Source organism: Coloeus monedula (assembly GCF_965178545.1).
Source record: "Coloeus monedula genome assembly, chromosome: 14".
In the NCBI taxonomy this organism is placed as follows: domain Eukaryota; kingdom Metazoa; phylum Chordata; class Aves; order Passeriformes; family Corvidae; genus Coloeus; species Coloeus monedula.
This window is the reverse complement of record NC_138794.1, coordinates 5,731,321-5,749,008: the sequence shown is the minus strand read 5'-3', so window position 1 is coordinate 5,749,008 and position 17,688 is coordinate 5,731,321. Positions and strand designations below refer to the sequence as shown.

General features: G+C 49.6%; 2 protein-coding genes across 2 annotated transcripts; one reads left to right on the top strand and one right to left on the bottom strand.

The window, feature by feature from the left end:
* Window positions 1-648: 648 nt before the first annotated feature.
* MRPL46 (mitochondrial ribosomal protein L46) lies at window positions 649-3,128 on the bottom strand. Its single transcript, XM_082290473.1, has 4 exons — window positions 2,919-3,128; window positions 2,367-2,559; window positions 1,671-1,844; window positions 649-1,095 (listed from the first exon to the last, which is right to left on the bottom strand). Exons 1-4 carry the CDS (start codon window positions 3,111-3,113, stop codon window positions 845-847), a joined length of 813 nt encoding a protein of 270 aa, XP_082146599.1. The 5' UTR covers window positions 3,114-3,128; the 3' UTR covers window positions 649-844.
* Window positions 3,129-3,141: 13 nt separating this feature from the next.
* MRPS11 (mitochondrial ribosomal protein S11) lies at window positions 3,142-6,882 on the top strand. Its single transcript, XM_082290474.1, has 6 exons — window positions 3,142-3,225; window positions 3,385-3,495; window positions 3,732-3,821; window positions 4,546-4,675; window positions 6,005-6,070; window positions 6,521-6,882. The coding sequence occupies exons 1-6, from the start codon at window positions 3,179-3,181 to the stop codon at window positions 6,626-6,628; spliced, it is 552 nt and encodes a 183-aa protein (XP_082146600.1). The 5' UTR covers window positions 3,142-3,178; the 3' UTR covers window positions 6,629-6,882.
* The last annotated feature ends 10,806 nt before the right edge of the window (window positions 6,883-17,688 follow it).

Here is a 17,688-nt window from a genome sequence, read left to right as displayed (position 1 = left end):
GGTAACAGGGTCAGGCTACCTGAGGCAGACCCAGCTGTGCTGGGTTAGCAGTGCTGGCCTAATGCAGTGGGAATGGGAGCCAAGAACTCCCTAGAGACACCTTTGAGGCTGCACCCTGAAGGCAGCAATGCTAAAGCACCTTCCCCTCCCAGCCCAGACAGAGAGCTGCTGCTGCTACCCTCCTTCAACATCTGTTGCTGTAACCTGAGGCTCAAGGGGAGGCAGCGTGGGTGGGAAAGCAGCTGCTTCTTCCTCATGGACACGTGTCCTCCACAGCCACTGTGCATCACAGACTCGAGGCCAGAGGCAGCTAACACTAAAAGTTAGTAAGCTGTGAATATCCCTGCTTACATCTCCTCAGAAATCCACCTTGTCCTGGCTGGTGTTCAAGAGGGTCTGTTCCCACCAGGACACACAGATAACCCCCCAGTGCTGCTCTTGTCAGAGAGCACATACCAGAGATAAGCATCAGCCATTGCAAGGAGATACCCTTTGAGACTGAGCCTGTGACAGGAGCCTGGAGAGCAAAGCAAACCTTCTGGGTACCACAGCCCCAGGGAACCACACTCTTGGGAGAGGAAAGGATGCATTTCCAGAAGAGGTGGAGGAGGAGAATTCAACAAGAGCAAAGAACTCCCTTAGGAAAGGTTCACTTCCGAGTATAAATTTTAATGTTTATTCATTATAGGACCAGTGAAGAGAACTGGGAAATAAGGCAAAGGCAAATTATCCTCCAGAGCCCAAGTGAACATCTCATACACACAGACCATGCAAAGCAGCAGCCGTGCTCCTCTCTGGAGCCACGTCCCACATCCTCCCCATCTGCTGGAGCACAGCCCATTGCTTACAAGTCCAGGAGGAATCGATTGACTTTTTTCAGGTATTCTGACTTCAGGTAATCTCCCAGCTCCTTCTTCGTGACCCACAGGTAATCTGCCTTCAGCTCTGCCTGGGACAAATCACTGCTTTGGAGGAAGGCTTTGAAGAAGAAGACTTTGGCTCCCACGTTATCCTCAGTTCTGATGGCCCTGGGGAATTTATACTTGTAAATCCCATAAGGTGCATTCCCCAGGACTTTGGCTTGAATGTGCTCTCCTGCAAGATGCCAGCAATGCAAGAGAAGGACAGTAAGACATAAGAACACAGAACAACAATAACTGCTCCCCTGTATAACAAAAAGGCAGCATAAGCCATTCCTTGTATGTGGTTCAGACGGACCATTTCCTCTTTGGCAAAAATACTGACAACTGTGAAAAAACTGGTTTTTCTCATGAAAAAAACAGCTCGTCTGAAGACCAGCAAGTCCTCTCAGAGTGGGAGAGGGAGGAAGGGAAGGACAGGGTATCCAGCTTTGCCAATCTTGAGTGAAAAGCAAGGACACACGTTTGCCATCATCGCCCATCTGCCACAAAAGCTAATACAGAGCAGTAAGAGGGAAAGAGAAGCCCAGAGCAAGCCCAGACATTCAGGGGGTGTCTGGTGATGCCCCAACATCAGACTACGATGGCCAGACACGGCGCTGCTGCTGCTGGCAGCCAGAGAACCAACTCCCAGCCTGCCAGCCCCCTGCCACGAAATGCCTTTTTACTACAGCAGTTGGCAAATATCCCTCAGAGAGGGCATTGGAAGAAAACACTGGGACAAACAAGAGGGAGGGTCAAGCTACACACCCAAAAACGTAGCCATGGCTCGCTCAGCTGTGCTTCGTAGCGTCTCTCCAGGCTGCCACTCCACTTGAGGCAGGAGCCACAGCTCCTGGTTACCAATTTTCTGCTTCACCAGAAGCATCAGGTTACTGTCCAGCTTCCTGTTCAACGACGTCCGATCGTTGCTTTTATCAGCATCTGCCAAAAACCAACACATGCTGCAAACAAAGGCTCCTGGCAGCACGCTCTGACCCCCTTGATTCATCAACCCTCTGTGCCTCATGCCCAGCAACAATACATGAATGTGGATACATAGAATAAGAACCCAGACAGGAATGCTGTCAGTCACTCTGGAAGTCATTGCAGGATTCAGCTGCTGTTTTCAGTTCCAGAAGGAATCTATAATAAGCAGCCTGGATCTCTACCTTGACAAAAATCAACAGGAGCACTAAGCAGAACTTGGGAACCAAATGACCAAACATTTCTCTTGTCTGGAAACCACATCTAGTTTCATCATTTTGCCCTGGTGAACACACACATTTTTGCGGCATAGGAACACTGATTTCCCTGTCAGACAGTTAACTGCACAAGTGCTGCCACAGAGTCAAGACTCTCTTTAAAACAAGCGAAAAAAAAGACCCAAAAATGCCTTCATTCTACTGAACTGCACTCTGGCAAACAATCTGGGTGTTCTCACCCCCCACAGACTCCAGGCTGTACCTGTTATCCGTGGGGCAGCTTTGAACTGCAGAAACTTCTGTTCCCACTTCTCCTCCAGGTCTTGAACCATGATGACGGTCTTGCCTTGTGCTTCATCCTCATCATACAAGCTTTCCTTTTTCCTCTTGAGCTGCTCCTCCTCCTCCAGCTTACGGATTTCATGATCTGAATAGTGGCTCTTCTCCAGCTCTATCTAGAAGGGCAACATAAAGAATTCTTAAGCCACAAGCACTATAGGCATTAGCAAGCAGAATTAAATTATTTCCAGCTCAGCAAACGTAAGGTAATGGGAACTTCCTGAGGCTAAGCATGATTTCCCTGTTTGCAGCAAGAGTGTGTGACAAGGACACCAACACCATAGAGGAAGACCATGGAAACATCAACACCCAAGAAATGTGGTGCAAACCGCACACACAGCGCTCGGGCAGCAACATCACAGACGGTATGTGCAAGGCCAGCAGCCCCTGACGTCCCTCTCCCCTCATGCCTGAGGGCGCCATTTCCCCATCAACACCCCCACGCACCCACACACACCCCCACATCCCCCTCCACCTGCTCCATGAGAGCCGCCATCTCTTCCTCCTCCTTTTCCAGAGGCTGCGTGATTCGGGGAAGCCTCAACAAGCACATCGCCCCAAAAAGCCTCCACGGGCGCCGCGGGGCAGCGCTACAAACCCAGCGAACGAGGCGCGCCGGCCGCTGCCCCAGCGGCGCCGCCATGGCCCGCGCCCCACAATGCCCCGCCATGTCCCCTCCTCGCTCCCGTCGTGCTCCGCGGCGGCCGCTCCCCGGCGCGGGTCGGAGCCGCCGCCATGAGCGCGGCCGTGGCGGTCGCCGGGCAACGCGTGCTGGGCTGGGGGTGAGCGGAGCGGGCGGGACGGGCTGTGGGCAGCGGGGAGACAGCGGGGAGAGAGCGGGGAGGGTCCCCTCGCTGCGGGGTGGCCGCTGGGGGCTTCCCGCTATCGCTAGATCGTATCCCCCCACCTCCCCAGCGCTCACCGGCGGTTCTCTCCCTCAGGGGCCGCGCCGCCGCCCTGTGCCGCGGGCTCCGCACCGGCCCCCCGAGGCTGCAGGACAGCGCGGGGGCGGCTGCCAAGGAGACGGAGAAGCAGAGCGCGACCGAGCAGAGGTGAGAGCCGAGGCCAGGCCGCGCCGGGAGGGCGCTGCCATCTGCCGCTTGCTGCGAGGTTTTATCGCCTTCGGTGGGTTTTCAGCCGAGGAAGGGGAGGGAGCGACTTGAGTCAATCAGAAACGCAGCTTGTGTTTTTCGGAGGCTTGATCCCTTCTTTCTTTATTTTCCAGTATGAAATAAAACTTTGTAATATTTAAAGAGCGAGGCCTGGTAACTCTTGTTTTCTTCATCAGCTCTTCAATCCTGCAGAGGAACTCCATGAGGTGGGATGGCAAGGTTTATGAAGAGGTCCCGATAGCTCACATTAAAGCAACATACAACAAGTAAGTAAATGAGCTGCTCCGTTCCTGCTCTCGTGTGAAATAAAGGCCTAGAACCCGGGATTTGGCCTGCCGTCCTTTTGATCTAAAGGCTCAGAAGAAAACTGCAAGGGAAGTGGTGTTCATGATTGGAAAGATGATCATGATTCAAACCTCAGTGCTGTTCAGGGAGCATAACTGTTCTTGCAGTGTTTTTAAAGCAGTAAGATTGTTTTTATACATTTTGATTACATTCTGATTTGAATAATCAGATGCTGACAGTTTTAACAGCAGTTTACTTCCAGCCCTCTGCTCTAGCACTACTTCTAGTACTATTTCTGTTGAAAAAATTATCATATTCTCCATGAGAGTCAGTTGTGTTTCATCAGTGATTCCTCCTGTGATACGTTACTGTTCAAAGCTCTTTCAAGTTCTAGAAGTGTTTTGTGGTTTGGTTTTTTTTTTAGTAGAAGAGGTAAAATGCAGTGAGAGGTGGGTCTGAAAGGGCTGAGTGGGGTCTGAGGTATACTTAGCTAAAGCACATCTTGTCCAGAAACATCCTGCCTGGGTCTGTAAGGTGACCAGAAGGTCACTGCTGGGTGCTCTCTGCAGCAGATTTGAGTAAGTGGGATACTTTGAAAGGGAGACAGAAGTCCTGCAGTCAGCCATGCCAGTAAGGTGAGCGAAAAACTGGAGAACAAAGCTTTGTTCCAGCTTGCTTCTTCCCTCTGCCCCTGCCTTTCCGCAGCACCCACATCCAGGTGGTCAGCTTTGACAACCAGCCGTTTGCCCGCACATCCTGCGGCACCGAGGGCTTCCAGAACGCCAAGAAGGGAACTGCCATCGCGGCACAGACCGCAGCCATGGCAGCGGCAGTGGTGAGTCCACACCCGTGATTCCCTCCTCCAGAGGGGAGCACTGACTGCCTGGCCCACACCTGGGCACTGGCCTGGCTCACAGGCAGCACTCCCGAGCTCTTCCACAGCATCCCAAGTTTCATTTGCACACAAAGCGTTTGAAAGAGCTGTTAGAAATGCCCCGAGAGTGAGCTGAGCTGTGCAGGTTGTGATGGGAAACGTAACTTGGAGCCTGTCCTTTCCTAGCGCCAGTCTGCACAGCCTCCTTTTTTCCTAAGTGAACATTTCTCAGCCATTTTGGGAATGTAGCCCCTGAATCAGCAGCAGTTCAAGTTTTGCACCATAGGGGACTGAGAAATAGCTGTAGTTACTGTCTGGATGTTTCATATTTGCTCTCTGCCACAGGAGAACTGAGCTCCAGCCAGCAGTTCCAGTCAGAGAAGGTGATGTTCCTTGCACCTGTAGTTTCCAGCTGCATATGGTTTATTGTAAATCTTTCTAAAAACCACGTGGGTGTCCAGGTGGAGGAGATGGGGCTGGCTGTGTCATGGTCCTCATTACAGCAGAATGAGGCAAGGTTAAACTGAAAATCCTTATCCTAAATTAAGTGGAACTCGCTCCAGCCTTTCATGCCAGAGGAGTTTGGTGCCACTGCTGGCCAACAGCTTATTGTGGTTGACTCAGAGGGATATAAGAACATCTTCACTATTAATCTGTGCTCGTTGGAGCCTCATAATAGCTGCATAGCTGTGCTTGGACTGATTTATTCTGTCACTGTTGTTAGTACGTTAATTGCACCAGAACACAATGAGAAAAAGAGCCAGAGGAGCTCCCTCCACGTGGTGGCAGCAGGGCTGTGCTCTACAGCAGTTCTTCATTTCCAATTTGCAAGCTCCTAGAATTTTTGCACTGAAGGTGTGGACTCCTGCACAGCAAATGTAAAGCTTGCCTGCTCTTCTCATTTACCCTCCAGAAAGAATGCACTGCTCACAGGGGAGAAGTCACCACATTAGAGAAGGGAAAACAGCTTAGAGTTAGTCCTTGTTAGTCCTTTGCCACTTCAGTCACGTATCTATGGATATGTCCTTTTCTGCCCTGGCTTTAGGTCACAGATAGTTTGATTTGAGAGCTTTCTCTGTGTGCAGAGATGACAGACGTTTTCTTGAACTGCCATGGTCATACCCCAGCCTCCTTTGGTCCTAATGTCTCTGCAACAATCCCCATATATGTCTTCTGTATCCCTTACTACCTAATCTTTATTTTTACTTAAATACTATTATGATAATGAAAGACAGCAGGGGAGCCCGAGTTTATGTCAAAGAGAACACTAACCAGTTGTTCTTTTCACAGAAAGCACGTGGGAAGGGTGTACTGCACGTGCGAGTCATGGTGAAAGGACTGGGACCAGGACGCAAAGTAGGTGTTGGGAGTTTCTTTTCCATACTTTTATTTTCTCAGGCATCATGCATGTTTTCTAAACACAGGCTGGTCTCAATTAACTCGGTTTTTTTGAAGCTGATATAAAGGATTCCTCACCCAAGTGCCCAGTAATGAATTTTTAGAGTCATTTGAATTTTTAGAGTTATTAGAATTTTAGAGTAATACTATTTTGGAAGTAGAATAAAAGCTGTATTTGGGACTTCTTATGGATAAAGTAGGAAAATTGATGGGAAAGCTCAAGAAAAGACTAGAGCAGATATGTTTAAACTGGGTTTTCCAATATGAGTTACTTATTTTTAAGAATTACAAAGTGAGAACCATTGGAACGAGTTGATTTTCAGATGGGGGATGAAACTATTTTGCCCTGAGCTTTTTCCCTTCTCTGCTGTTCCGTGTGTTGGTAACTCATCTGCTGTCTCATTGCAGGCTGCCATCAAGGGGTTGACCATGGGAGGTTTGGAGGTCATCTCCATCACCGACAACAGCCCGGTCCCCCACAACGGCTGCCGCCCACGGAAGGCCAGGAGACTGTGAGGGGCAGTGCAAGGGACACACAGCTTTCAACATCAGTTCATCAGGGACTGAGTTGAGTGTTGCTCCTGTGACAGAGTCTGGAAAGCCACCCTCCCTGGAAATACTTGTTGAGGGGAGCTTGGAGAGACCATCCTGAGCCTTAAAAATGCAGGAGGTAGAAGCTGCTGGTGAAAGCAGGAATCTGTGTATTCCCTTAGTGGGAAGCCTCTTGGCTACAAAGTTTGTTGATTAAAATGTTGGTCTTTTGACAGCCATTCCTGCTGTGTTCCCAGAAGTATTTTGGCTTATTATTGCCTCTCGACTGCTCTCTTCCTCTTACCACCATATGTGGCTCTTGTCTAGCCCTCCATGCCATTAGTGCCCTTGTCAGGCAGAAGGAGAGCCTGAGATCTCCATCTCCTTTTAGTCATCTGTAGTAAACAACTGCACAGGTCAGGTCATCTTCCCTCTTTCTCTCACTGCTCACATTGGGAAACAAGGCATGGGGTAACTCTTTCCTTCCCCCTGGCTCACAGAGCTACATGTGCCCTACAAGAGGCAGCTCCCCCTGTTCACAGAGCACAGAGCACCGGCCTAGATCTATTCCTGGCAAAGATCTGCTGTAGTGCTTTGTTTCACCCAAGCTGTACTGACCTGCCACTGCTCTTGGCAAAGGAAAGCACCATTCTTTCTAAAGGGGCTGCTGAGATCTTGCCAGGTTTGATGCTTGCAGTCTCTTTGGCCCTGCCTTGTGCACCACAAACTGGATTTTCCAGGGTCCTGGGCAAAGCAAGCCAGGTTTAGTAGACCCAAGGAGCAATGAAATTCTGCCAAGGAGATACAAAGCACTTAAGTCTTGAACTGTATCTCTGTGTACCCACAAGCAGCAGGAGCTTGTTGTGGGTCTGTGATGTATTATCGCTGTCCCAGCTCCATCCAGAATTTCTGCCAAGGAAATATGTCTGGAGCATTAAGCAGGGAAGGTAATAGCAGTAACTGACTACAGGATTGATTTCCTGGATGGCAGAGGCACAGTGCCTAGCAAAGGGCATCTCATTGAAATCCCTGCTGCCAGAGAAGCCCTGGCCCTACACAACATGCACTGGGCAAGTATTTCACCTGTAAACATGGTGTATTTTAGAGCAGCCAGCAGTTCTATTGCAAACGCAGAATCTTCCTTTCTATTATTTCTCATTCTGTCATTCTTCTGTAGTTTCTTAAATTGCATAATTAACTATTTTCTTCCTCTTTAGAGAAAGGGTACCATAGCAACAAGGCAGTGAACCTCCTTCATGGGGCTGAATGGCATACGGCAGGTTTTGAAAGAAATCACTTTGCTTAGAAAAGCCTGTTGAGTTGCATTTGACAGGAGAAAACAAGATTCACACAAATCCCCTACTTTAGTCCAACTCTGAATTTGAAGTGAGGGTAGGTGATCTTAAAGGGAAGTTCCTTGAGCTGTCACAGATTTGACAGCAAGTAAGAGAGGCTCTTCTATAGGTGTTTGACACACTAGAAGAGCTTCCCCCTCACTCCAGAAATATGGCTGCACTAGTGACTTTATATTCTGCCTTTTAAGAAGAAGATAGCAGGTCAGCTATAAACTGGCAAGATGAACTCTCTGAGTACGCAGGCAGCTGGCTGGGGAACGGGTGTGTGATGTGCTTACAGCAGGGCTGGGCTGGTGTGTGTGCCGAGCACAGCAACCAGCCTGACAAAGGAGGGGCACCAGGCTGTGCTGGCAGGCTTGTCTAACGCACAGAGAACCAAACACTGCTGTTCTCTACTACAGCCTGTTCATTGCATCAAGGCAGAAGTGCCCACATCACATCAAGTTGATAGAACAAATTGAAAAATAAGATTGTGAAGAGATCTGTGGTCCTTCTGAAATTGAGGGGTGCGTGGGTGAATGGAGAGTCAGAAAGCAGCAAGAATAAACCTTTGTCTTACCCAGACTTGGAATCAAGGCTGTGTCCTCTGTAAAGGCCACTCCTTAACACTCTTGGTTCCTGGCTGTTTGTGAAGGTTTTAGGAAGTCTGCCACTGCATCAGCACTGCTTATACAGTGGGAAGCTTTATGTCCCTCCTTGCTCTGCCTACTTCTGGTAGCTACCCCTGCTTCTTCCTCCGACTGGCATTCCTGTAACACCCTCTGTGCTGGACAGAAGAGGCTGACACTGTTCTCCGTGGCTCAGTGGCTGGCATCTGTACAGTATCATGCAAATCTTCCAGACCCCCAGCTCCCTGTGAGCTCCCCGACATAGTACTTCAGTTGTACAGCTTTTTATTGAAGTCACATTTTCCATCCACCTCTCCTGCCCTGATGGAGCACTCCCAAAGCCATGTCCTAACTTAGTGCACAGTCTGAGCTCTTTATCCTGCAGCACATCCTGGGGCTCTGGGGCAGTCAGTGAGGTGAGAGAGCACAGCTGCACACAGCAAGGGCTCGGGTGCTCCTCCTGCACACACTGTACAGTGAAAGAAGGCTTAAAACTCTATTGTGGTTCATATTGCAGGGAATTAATAGACACCAACAGAGCTTAACAATTTCCTCACCCTTCAAATGAAACTATTAATTAAGGGCCCGGTTTTAGTCAGCCACTGGTGTTTACGAGTTCTAATTGCTTTTCTTGGCATCTGGGTGGAAAGCTGTTTTCTACTGGCTCACATTCCTCCTGAGCAGCAATTACTTTACTTGTCAGTAGCACGGCCACAGCATTAGCACCCTCATTAGGGTCATATCCTCTCCCTCTGGGCTTCCCTATTGCTTTTGGACATCTTTCTCTTTGTTCCCTCCTCACTTTTGATTCCCTACACTCAAAGATGACTTTTTCTGTGAAACAATCTCAGAAATTGCTGCTGGCTGCAACGCTTCATCCTGGCTCAACCCTGGCCTTTTCTGGGATTTTGCCTTCCATTCTAAATAAACGATCACATGGACCTCTCTCCATTACATCCCTGTAAATCCCTGTGTAAAACACAGAACAGTCTCCTGACTTACAGATAAAATGCTGCCTCAGGTCTGTTTACCCCTTATAGAGTGCCACACCACCTTGGGGAGTTAGTCTAACTCAGTTACCCTTCCCTTGGTCAGGGATGGCACCTGTCAGCCTGGAAAAACAGCCCTCAGCCATCTCCCTAATAGTGTATTATTCTGCAAAGAGGAATTACTTCCCTATCCCCCACAACAAGGACTTTCTACCCAGATCTGCAGTTTTACCTGCTGAATTGGTGATTTACTATTTCTTCCATGAGCATCTCAGTGATGAGATGTCTCAAGTCAGGCAGCCAATTTCGATCCCTTTGTGAGATTCAATTAAACCATTAAGTGATGTCAGTGTCCTTTAACAGCTGACTGTACACACAAGCAGGCAAGGAGAAGGAGGAGAAGGGGACAGACCCTGCAGTGCTAATAAACTGTAGCAGCAGGGGTGGCTTACGGCAGCCCAGCTGCAGCTGTTAGAGACATCTGTGCAGGTTTTGCTGGCTTTCCCTCTGGTGTGGGAATACCTGGCTCGAGATGTGCACAAAGCAGGTCGCTGAGTAGGTGTTTATAACCCTAAAGCACCCCTGGGAGCCTTGAAGAAGTAACAGTTTAAATCAGGTTATGTTTTTGCACTCAGATTTCGGCAGGTAATCACAGTGCTGCTTTCATGGCTGGCACCCCTACCCAGCCCCTCTTCCCCTCCAACCTCAGCCCACCACCTCTCAGACCAAAAAGAGATAAAGGGCCCTTGGATTGTTTCTGTGTTTTCCCAATGCTCTCCTCTCCCCTGAAGAGGCATTAATGGCTACTCGATGGCAGCAGGAACTGCTCAGAGGTTTTACTAATGAACAGCCTTAAGAGCATCCAAGTCCCCACACTGATGGTGAAGCAGGGCTGCAGGGTCCTCTTGGGGAGATGCAGAGGGGAGCCAAGCCTCGATTTTTGTTTTTTTTGAAACCACTCACACCTCCTCTGCTGAGCTCTCCAAGCTTCCCCTGCACTAGTGCCACTTGGCACGGTCCTCTCCAGAGTCTGTAACCCTCCTCCTATGCCCACATCCACTGAGAGTCGGGGCTGTGCACCTGGACCCAAACCTCTCAGCAGCTCCCGAGCCCTAACAGCCATTGCTTGGGAGAGCTGCTTCCAGCAGCAGCTTCACCACTTGTTTTTCTAAAAAAAAGGCAAGCAGAAAGGAGAAAGGATTGGGCTCAAGGGGCTCCTCTGCACAGTAGCAGGCCAGGCTTCCCACCCACACAGGGCTCCAGGCAACAAATAAAACTTGGGGCCCCAGGCAGGAGAATGACATATTTCATCCCCCATTCTCCCATCCTCTGCCTCTTCTGCAGGTTCCAAGGTGAGGTGAAATAGAACTCTTACCTCCTCATGCACCAGCCTGCCGGCATACCACTTGCTCTCCTAATTGCCAGCCAGGCTCTCACCCAGCCCCTTGGCAAGACCTGGGTGCTGCCTTTCATTTGCTCCTGACAAATCCATAGAAACAGCAATTTCCTGAGTTGCCAGGGTCAAACTGACCAAGAAATGCAAATTACTTCAGCCTGGCCAGCCTGTGGACTTCTTAGTGATGCCAGTGGCTGGGAAGCAGCTTTCTCCAGCACTGGGAGATGGTCTGGGACAATCTGTCCTTGGACATGGTTGTAAAACCAGCCCCATTTACCAAAATCCCTCCAAGAGAAGTGCTGCTGGCTGGGGAGATCCCCTTCCCAGTGATCCTGCAGCCAAGAGACACAGTCACCTAAGGGCCAGCATAAAACTGGAACAAACCCTGCTTGGCCACAAGCAGCTGCACAGCAGAGCGACTCTCTCCAGCCCTTATCAGAGCCAGCAGGTCAGCACCAACATCACCTTCATATCTGAGCCCTCGCTGGGGAAGCAGCCGATGGGAGATTTAAGGGGTAGGAGGCAGGATGAGGAGAGATTAACTGCCTTTCCTGCCCAAAGCCAGACAGGCTGCACTGCACAATTGCACTGTGGAGATGACATTTGTCTGTCCTATGTTACAAGAGACCCTGTTTGGCTGCCAGTTGCTCCTTCTTCCTTACAAAGAGGGATTTTACAAGCATTAAGTACTAACCAGTCAGGGGTGAACCAGTGACCTACCCACGCTGCTGTAGGTATCAGCACAGATAATCTGGACCTTACACTGAATTCAGGACCAGCCCCAAAAAAATAGGGCAGCAGCAATGAAAACTATCCCTCACAGTCAGAGACACAGGAGCACATGCTGGCTCTGCACTGGGGCCAATGCCGGTGTTTTGGGATGGGAGTCCCACATGCAGGGACAGTGCCAGCGCTGCAGTAACCCACAGGATGTGTGTTCACCCCAGCAGCTCGGGCCAAGGCTCCCTGCTGGTCGCCACAGAGGTGCTGGTGCCCCTCACCTTTCCACACCTGCCATTTGAACCGCTTTCCCCAGCCGGTTGCCGGGCACAGCAAGGCCGTTTCCATGCGGATGGGCTGTTTCTCCCCGTTGCTGTGGCGACGGCACTGGGCGCCAGCAGGTCGGAGGCGGGAGGGCGAGGATCGTATCTCCCCAAGCTCGCCAAGGGCACTGGGTACATTTAATCCGGCACTGCTCCATTTTAGGCCTCCGAGGAGCACCGAGGAGCTATCAAATGACCAACTCAGCGGCAGCGAGCAGGCACTCACAGGGATGCTGTGCTGCCAACTGCTCTTAACGACACCCTAAAATCACATCCAGCAGCAGCCAGACGGCCCTGGCAGGGATTCCCTGCCACCTGCCTGGTTCTCATCCCTCCAAGCCCCTTAAGCCATTGGTCCCACACATCCCAGCTCCAGCACCCCCAGGCTGGCAGGGCTCAGGCCCAGGGTGTCAGCGCTGCCAGTGCATCCTCACCTGCCCCATCCAAGGTAACCAGAAGCTGCTGCCCAGGCAGGCACTGGGACAGAGACAGTGTGCTCAACCACCCAACTCTCTCTCATACCCTTCTGCCTCCCCACCTGATGCTGCTGCAACACACCTGGATAGAGGAAGGACACTGGCAGAGGGAAGGATGAACTTGTGCAAGAGTAGCTTTCAGAGGGAACGATTCACTGCCGAAAACAGGGGCTTAGGGAGTCATCTGGGCAAAGCCAGGGCTGCTCTGGACTACATTTGGCATTTTGCAAAGCTGCTGGGTAGAAGGAAAGAAGACAGCCATGGAAAGTAGAAGTAACATGTTCCTAGCTTTAGAAAGACTGAACTCAAACTAGTTCTGTCATCCACAGAAAATAAACTCCTCCAAAGGCTCCAGTTCATACCTGGACAAAGCAGAATGCAGCAAATGCTGGGGGCTTGGTAATGTTATTCAAGGGCATCCATGAGCCATCCCATCACATTCCTCTGTAACTGCCCTCAACTCATTAACCAAGTGAGGACCCACATGTTACCCAGATGCTGCAGCACAGCCCTGAGTGTCCAGAACCAGGGGCACTGTGCCTCTTTCCAGTTCTCCTCACATGCAGGACCACAGCAGTCGCCCATGAATTACCAGTTTCCAGATTGCTAGTTTAAAACTGCAGTATTTTTATGTCAAAACATCATTAAAAAAAAAAAAAAAGGTGCCATTCAGGTTTTTTTCCCACATCAGTATTTTTCTGAGAACTCATTTCCTTACACAAGTCCAGCTCTTCCCCAAGAGAAACAAAGTCAAATCAGACCTTGGCCAGCAAACAGCTCTAGCAGGGGCTGGGGCTGCCTGAGCCAGCGCCAGGCTGGAACTGCACTGCCCACAGCCCCCACAGCCCTGGAACAAGGAAAACAATAAAAAAAATAAAAAGCCATTTCACCATTCCCTCCTCCTGAGGAGTATTTGACCAGAAGAGCTTTTACAACCGTGTAACAAGACAGGGAAGCACAACATTCAGGCACATCAATGACACAGACTCTGGAACTTGGATAGCAAGGCCAAAGTAAACCCACAAAATCCTGTCCCGTTGCCCACAAGGACATCAGTTTGCTCTGCAGCGTGCACCAATCTGCTCACAGAAGGACAGAGGGCCAAATGTCTCACTGCTATCCCTTTACCACCTCTCTGCCCATAGCCCTGAGAGCTCTTTGGCAGGAAAAGCTGGCAGAAAAGCAGCAAGACAGAGATCATAAACAAGAAAAACAAAGAGATTTTTTAAAGCATCAGAAATCTGGTTCTTTTAGCTGGGTCAAAATGACCAAGGGAAGAGCTTAATAGATGCAGCACCTGAGCAAAAGGAACGTCCTGTCAGTACACACAGGCAGCTCAATCAGGGCCAGCCACAAGCACTGGAAGGTTAATTGATAGGAATCTTTAGCAGGGACACATCTTAAACATATCCATCTGTATGACTCTAAAGGGATTTCTGTGCCTTGCTGTCTATTGCCTTTTATATAAGACATAATGCAACTGTCCTGCTTTCACTACTTTTTTTCTTAAAGCAAAGGCAGCACAAGAAGTAACAAAAGATGAGATTTTGCTGCCAAACACAGTTTCCAGCTCAAGCATCTCCTTGTCACTCAGTGCCTATCTGAAAAGCCATGGGCTCAAGAGCTTTCTGGTGTGCTCAAGGTCTGCACAGTAAAGCATCTGGGAACTGCACACAGGAAAACAGAGGAAAGGTTCAAAGGAAAATCACTTTCATGCTCAAGATGCAGATGGTTAGAGGAACTAACAGACAGGGATGCTGCTGAGGTCTCAGCCACGCTGTTCTGCAAAGAGGCAGGGAGCAGCACAGGGAAAACCTGAGTGCCTTAGCCCAACCTAAAAGCAGTGGACAAGCTGCTGTGCCAGACAAGGTGTGTTCAGCTCTGTGCTGCTGTTGGCTGGGGCACTCACAGGGGATGGAACCCTGCGTTCCTGGAGATGACTGAGCACCTGCCAGCCCATGTGAAGTGGGAATTAATTCCTTGTTTTGCTTTGCTTGCATGTGGCTTTTGCTTTACCCATTAACCAGTGTTTATCTCAACCCACAAGTTTTCTCACTTTTACTCTCCCAATTCCCTCCCCAGTCCCGTTGGTGGGGGAGTGAGCGAGTGGCTGTGTGGGGCTGAGTTGCCAGCTGGGGTTAAACCACAACAAGCTTTCATCCCTTGATCATGCAGAAAATTACCAAAAGGTTAGACAAATGCTGTAAATGGAATAAAGGAAGAATCCCTGAATACAAGTCGGGCTAGTAACAACATACAAAGGGAAAAACGTAACCAAGAATTCCTCTCCCAGCATTAGTTCATGTAGACAAGAATTTGAGAAATCTGCAGGAACTACAGAAATGCCTCAGGTGGGAACATTCTTGAGCACACTTGCACTCCAAGTGCCAGGAAGAGGCAGCAAACTCCCATGTGAGATGCCTGCACAGTCCAAGGCATACCCCTGCCATCTCTTCTTAGTGAAGGAGCTCCCATCTACATCTTTCAGATTTTTTGGAAGACAAAGACAATAAATCAGACTCTTAAAGCAAATTTTGTTTATTCTGGTTTTGTCTTGTGTTGTTAACAAATCTTTACCCTAACCTAGGAAAAATAGCAGGTAGAAAATATCTCCCCTTTTCTCCCACCCTCCCCACCACACACACTTTTTGTTTCTTAAATAAAAGCATCAAAATTTCAAGCATGAGAGACTTTTCTTTCCATACATGTCTGTAATAAAATTAACTCTGTTGTTGATATAAAATACAGCAGCCAAGACCAGAGGATCTGCTATGCTACTCCAAGGCAATTAGTACCCAGAATGATCAGTTTGTCTGCACACATAATAAGAAAATACTTAGCATTTATCCAGCACTTTTTATCCATGAATCTCAAGTGTTTTACAAAAGCTGAAAATATGTTTTTGGCCTCATTTACGGAGAAGAAAACACCAGCTGGAGCAGGAAGAGATTTGCCCCCAGCCTCAGAATTTAATAGCACAGCTAAGAACAGATCTCTGGTTTCTCAGCCCCAAGTCCAACAATCCATGCCACGTTCTCTGCTTCACACAGGGCAGCCTGAACTTGGCAAAAGCCCCAACTACAGAAATGCTGAAGTTTATATTTTTTCCACTGATAAAAAGTCTAAATGGAGATCTGACAGTTAATTTAGTAGGCACTGACCTCCCGAGGCTGTGACACCAAGGAGTAAATGCAGTCTCAGATGGAGCTGCTGCAAGCTTGGGGCAGGGGGGAAAAAAAGAGTCTCATACTGAAGTGTGAACAGCTGTGAGAGTGGTGCAGAGGGAGGTAAACCCATGATCTACAGTGTGCAAACAATTCTCCACTTGGAGCTTTAATTGAATGTTTGAGGAACAGATCTCAGGATAAAACCCTAAAACCTTGACAAATAGTGTTATTAGATGAGAGGAACCTGCAGCTAAAGCACTGACACCTCCTCTGTTAGCAGTCTCCTGACCTGCCAGCACTCCTGACAGACCTGAGACACCAACAGTGCCAACACCAGGAAAGAGCAGTGAAATGCAATGTCCTCCCTAGAAATATGTTTAGCAAGGCCAGGAGAGAAGTACTGTGTGGCAGAGAGCAAAGGCTGATTCAAGGACCTCAAGACACCCTTAATTTTGAGGTCCACCACTCATGCCACGAGCAGGCATCACCACCATGCAGTTCTTCTCCTCTGCATCACCAGCAGAATGAATGCATGACTCCAACACTCCTCTTCACAGGCATGTGGCCACAACACATCACCCACAGCTCATTTTGGTCCAAACAAGACACCCACAGGGTCCTTTAATGTAGAGGGTCCCCTGCGTATTAGCACCAATTTTCTAATGCCCCTGCTGTGCCTCCTATAGGAACAGGACAAGAACAGGCTCCAGCTTCTGATAGAGCACATCATGATGCTGGGATGGTTGTGCTGCCTGGCAGCAACCAGTCATAAACCAGCCCTCGTGTAAAAACCCCCAAATGCTGACCTACAACCAAAAACTCCATTTTTAAGAGAGAAGGGCAGGCCAGCAGCCTCACCAGCCCACAGTGGCAGGTAATTACACCCAGGAGCTTAATTTATCAGCAGCACAAACACTGCCATGGTCCAGCCAATACTGACACACTGGCCAGCTGTGCTCTGAAGCCTGAAAACAGCATCTGGGTTCTCACAGAGAACAGTGTATCAAAAAGAGAGAGGTAAGCAACCTAAGTCAACAAGTTCATCTCCAAACTGCCTGCCCGCAGCACTGAACATGAATTCAGGTCTCCACCTACCCTCCATCCTGGGCAAACCCTACTAATTTACCACGCTGGTACTCCAACACACAGGAGGGTGCTAGCAGCTCGGTCTCCCCTCTTCTCAGCAGCAGAACCTGCAGGTGGCCGTGAGGATTCACCCCCATACCACAGAAAAGTCCCTCTGACATGACCAAGGAGCTGCTGTTGCTCCCCACACCCTTCCCAGACACCCATCTTCCTCCTGCACCTCCTCCTCATGCATTACAGACACAACCAGCTGCCCTGGCCTGCTGGTGTAGCACCACCTCTCACTTAGGAGCTTCTACAATACTAAGGCACAAAGATTAAGTGACTTGCATAAGAGTCAGGAACACACCTCACGTCTCTCAACTGTAGTGATTTCTCACACATTTTTTTCCAGACCTCTTGCATATTAAAATGGCAAGAGCAGGTTGTCTGGATGAGAGCAGGATCTCATTTCCCCCGCAGTTCTAAGATACAAACAGGGGGAGCTGTTTGTATCCAAGCCCTCCCCATGGCTCCCATCCCTTCCCTCTGTGACAGGTAGGAGAGCACCAGTGCAGAAGGGAGCGCTCCACAAGTGTGATGCAAAGCTCCATCTCTGCCATCCTAAGACCTACGGCAGGATAAAAAACAGACATGCCTCTGGGAAACCAGGAAAGGGACCTCAGCTATGCTTTGTTCATCAACAGGAACAGGGAAGGCCAGCAGCACTTAATGCAGCGGGATCTCCGCAGTACAAACAGGTCAGAAGAAACGGGGGGTGGCTCAGCTTTCCACAGCTGAGGGCCCTGCGAGATGCCACTGGTAGGAGCTCCCAGGTGAGGCTTCTTGCCACAAGCGATGGCTGGGTTTCCCAGAAGGCGCGAGCGTCTGGCCGTGGCCCACCTGTGGCACGCCAAGGAGCCGAGGAGAGCAGCCCCGGGTGCCT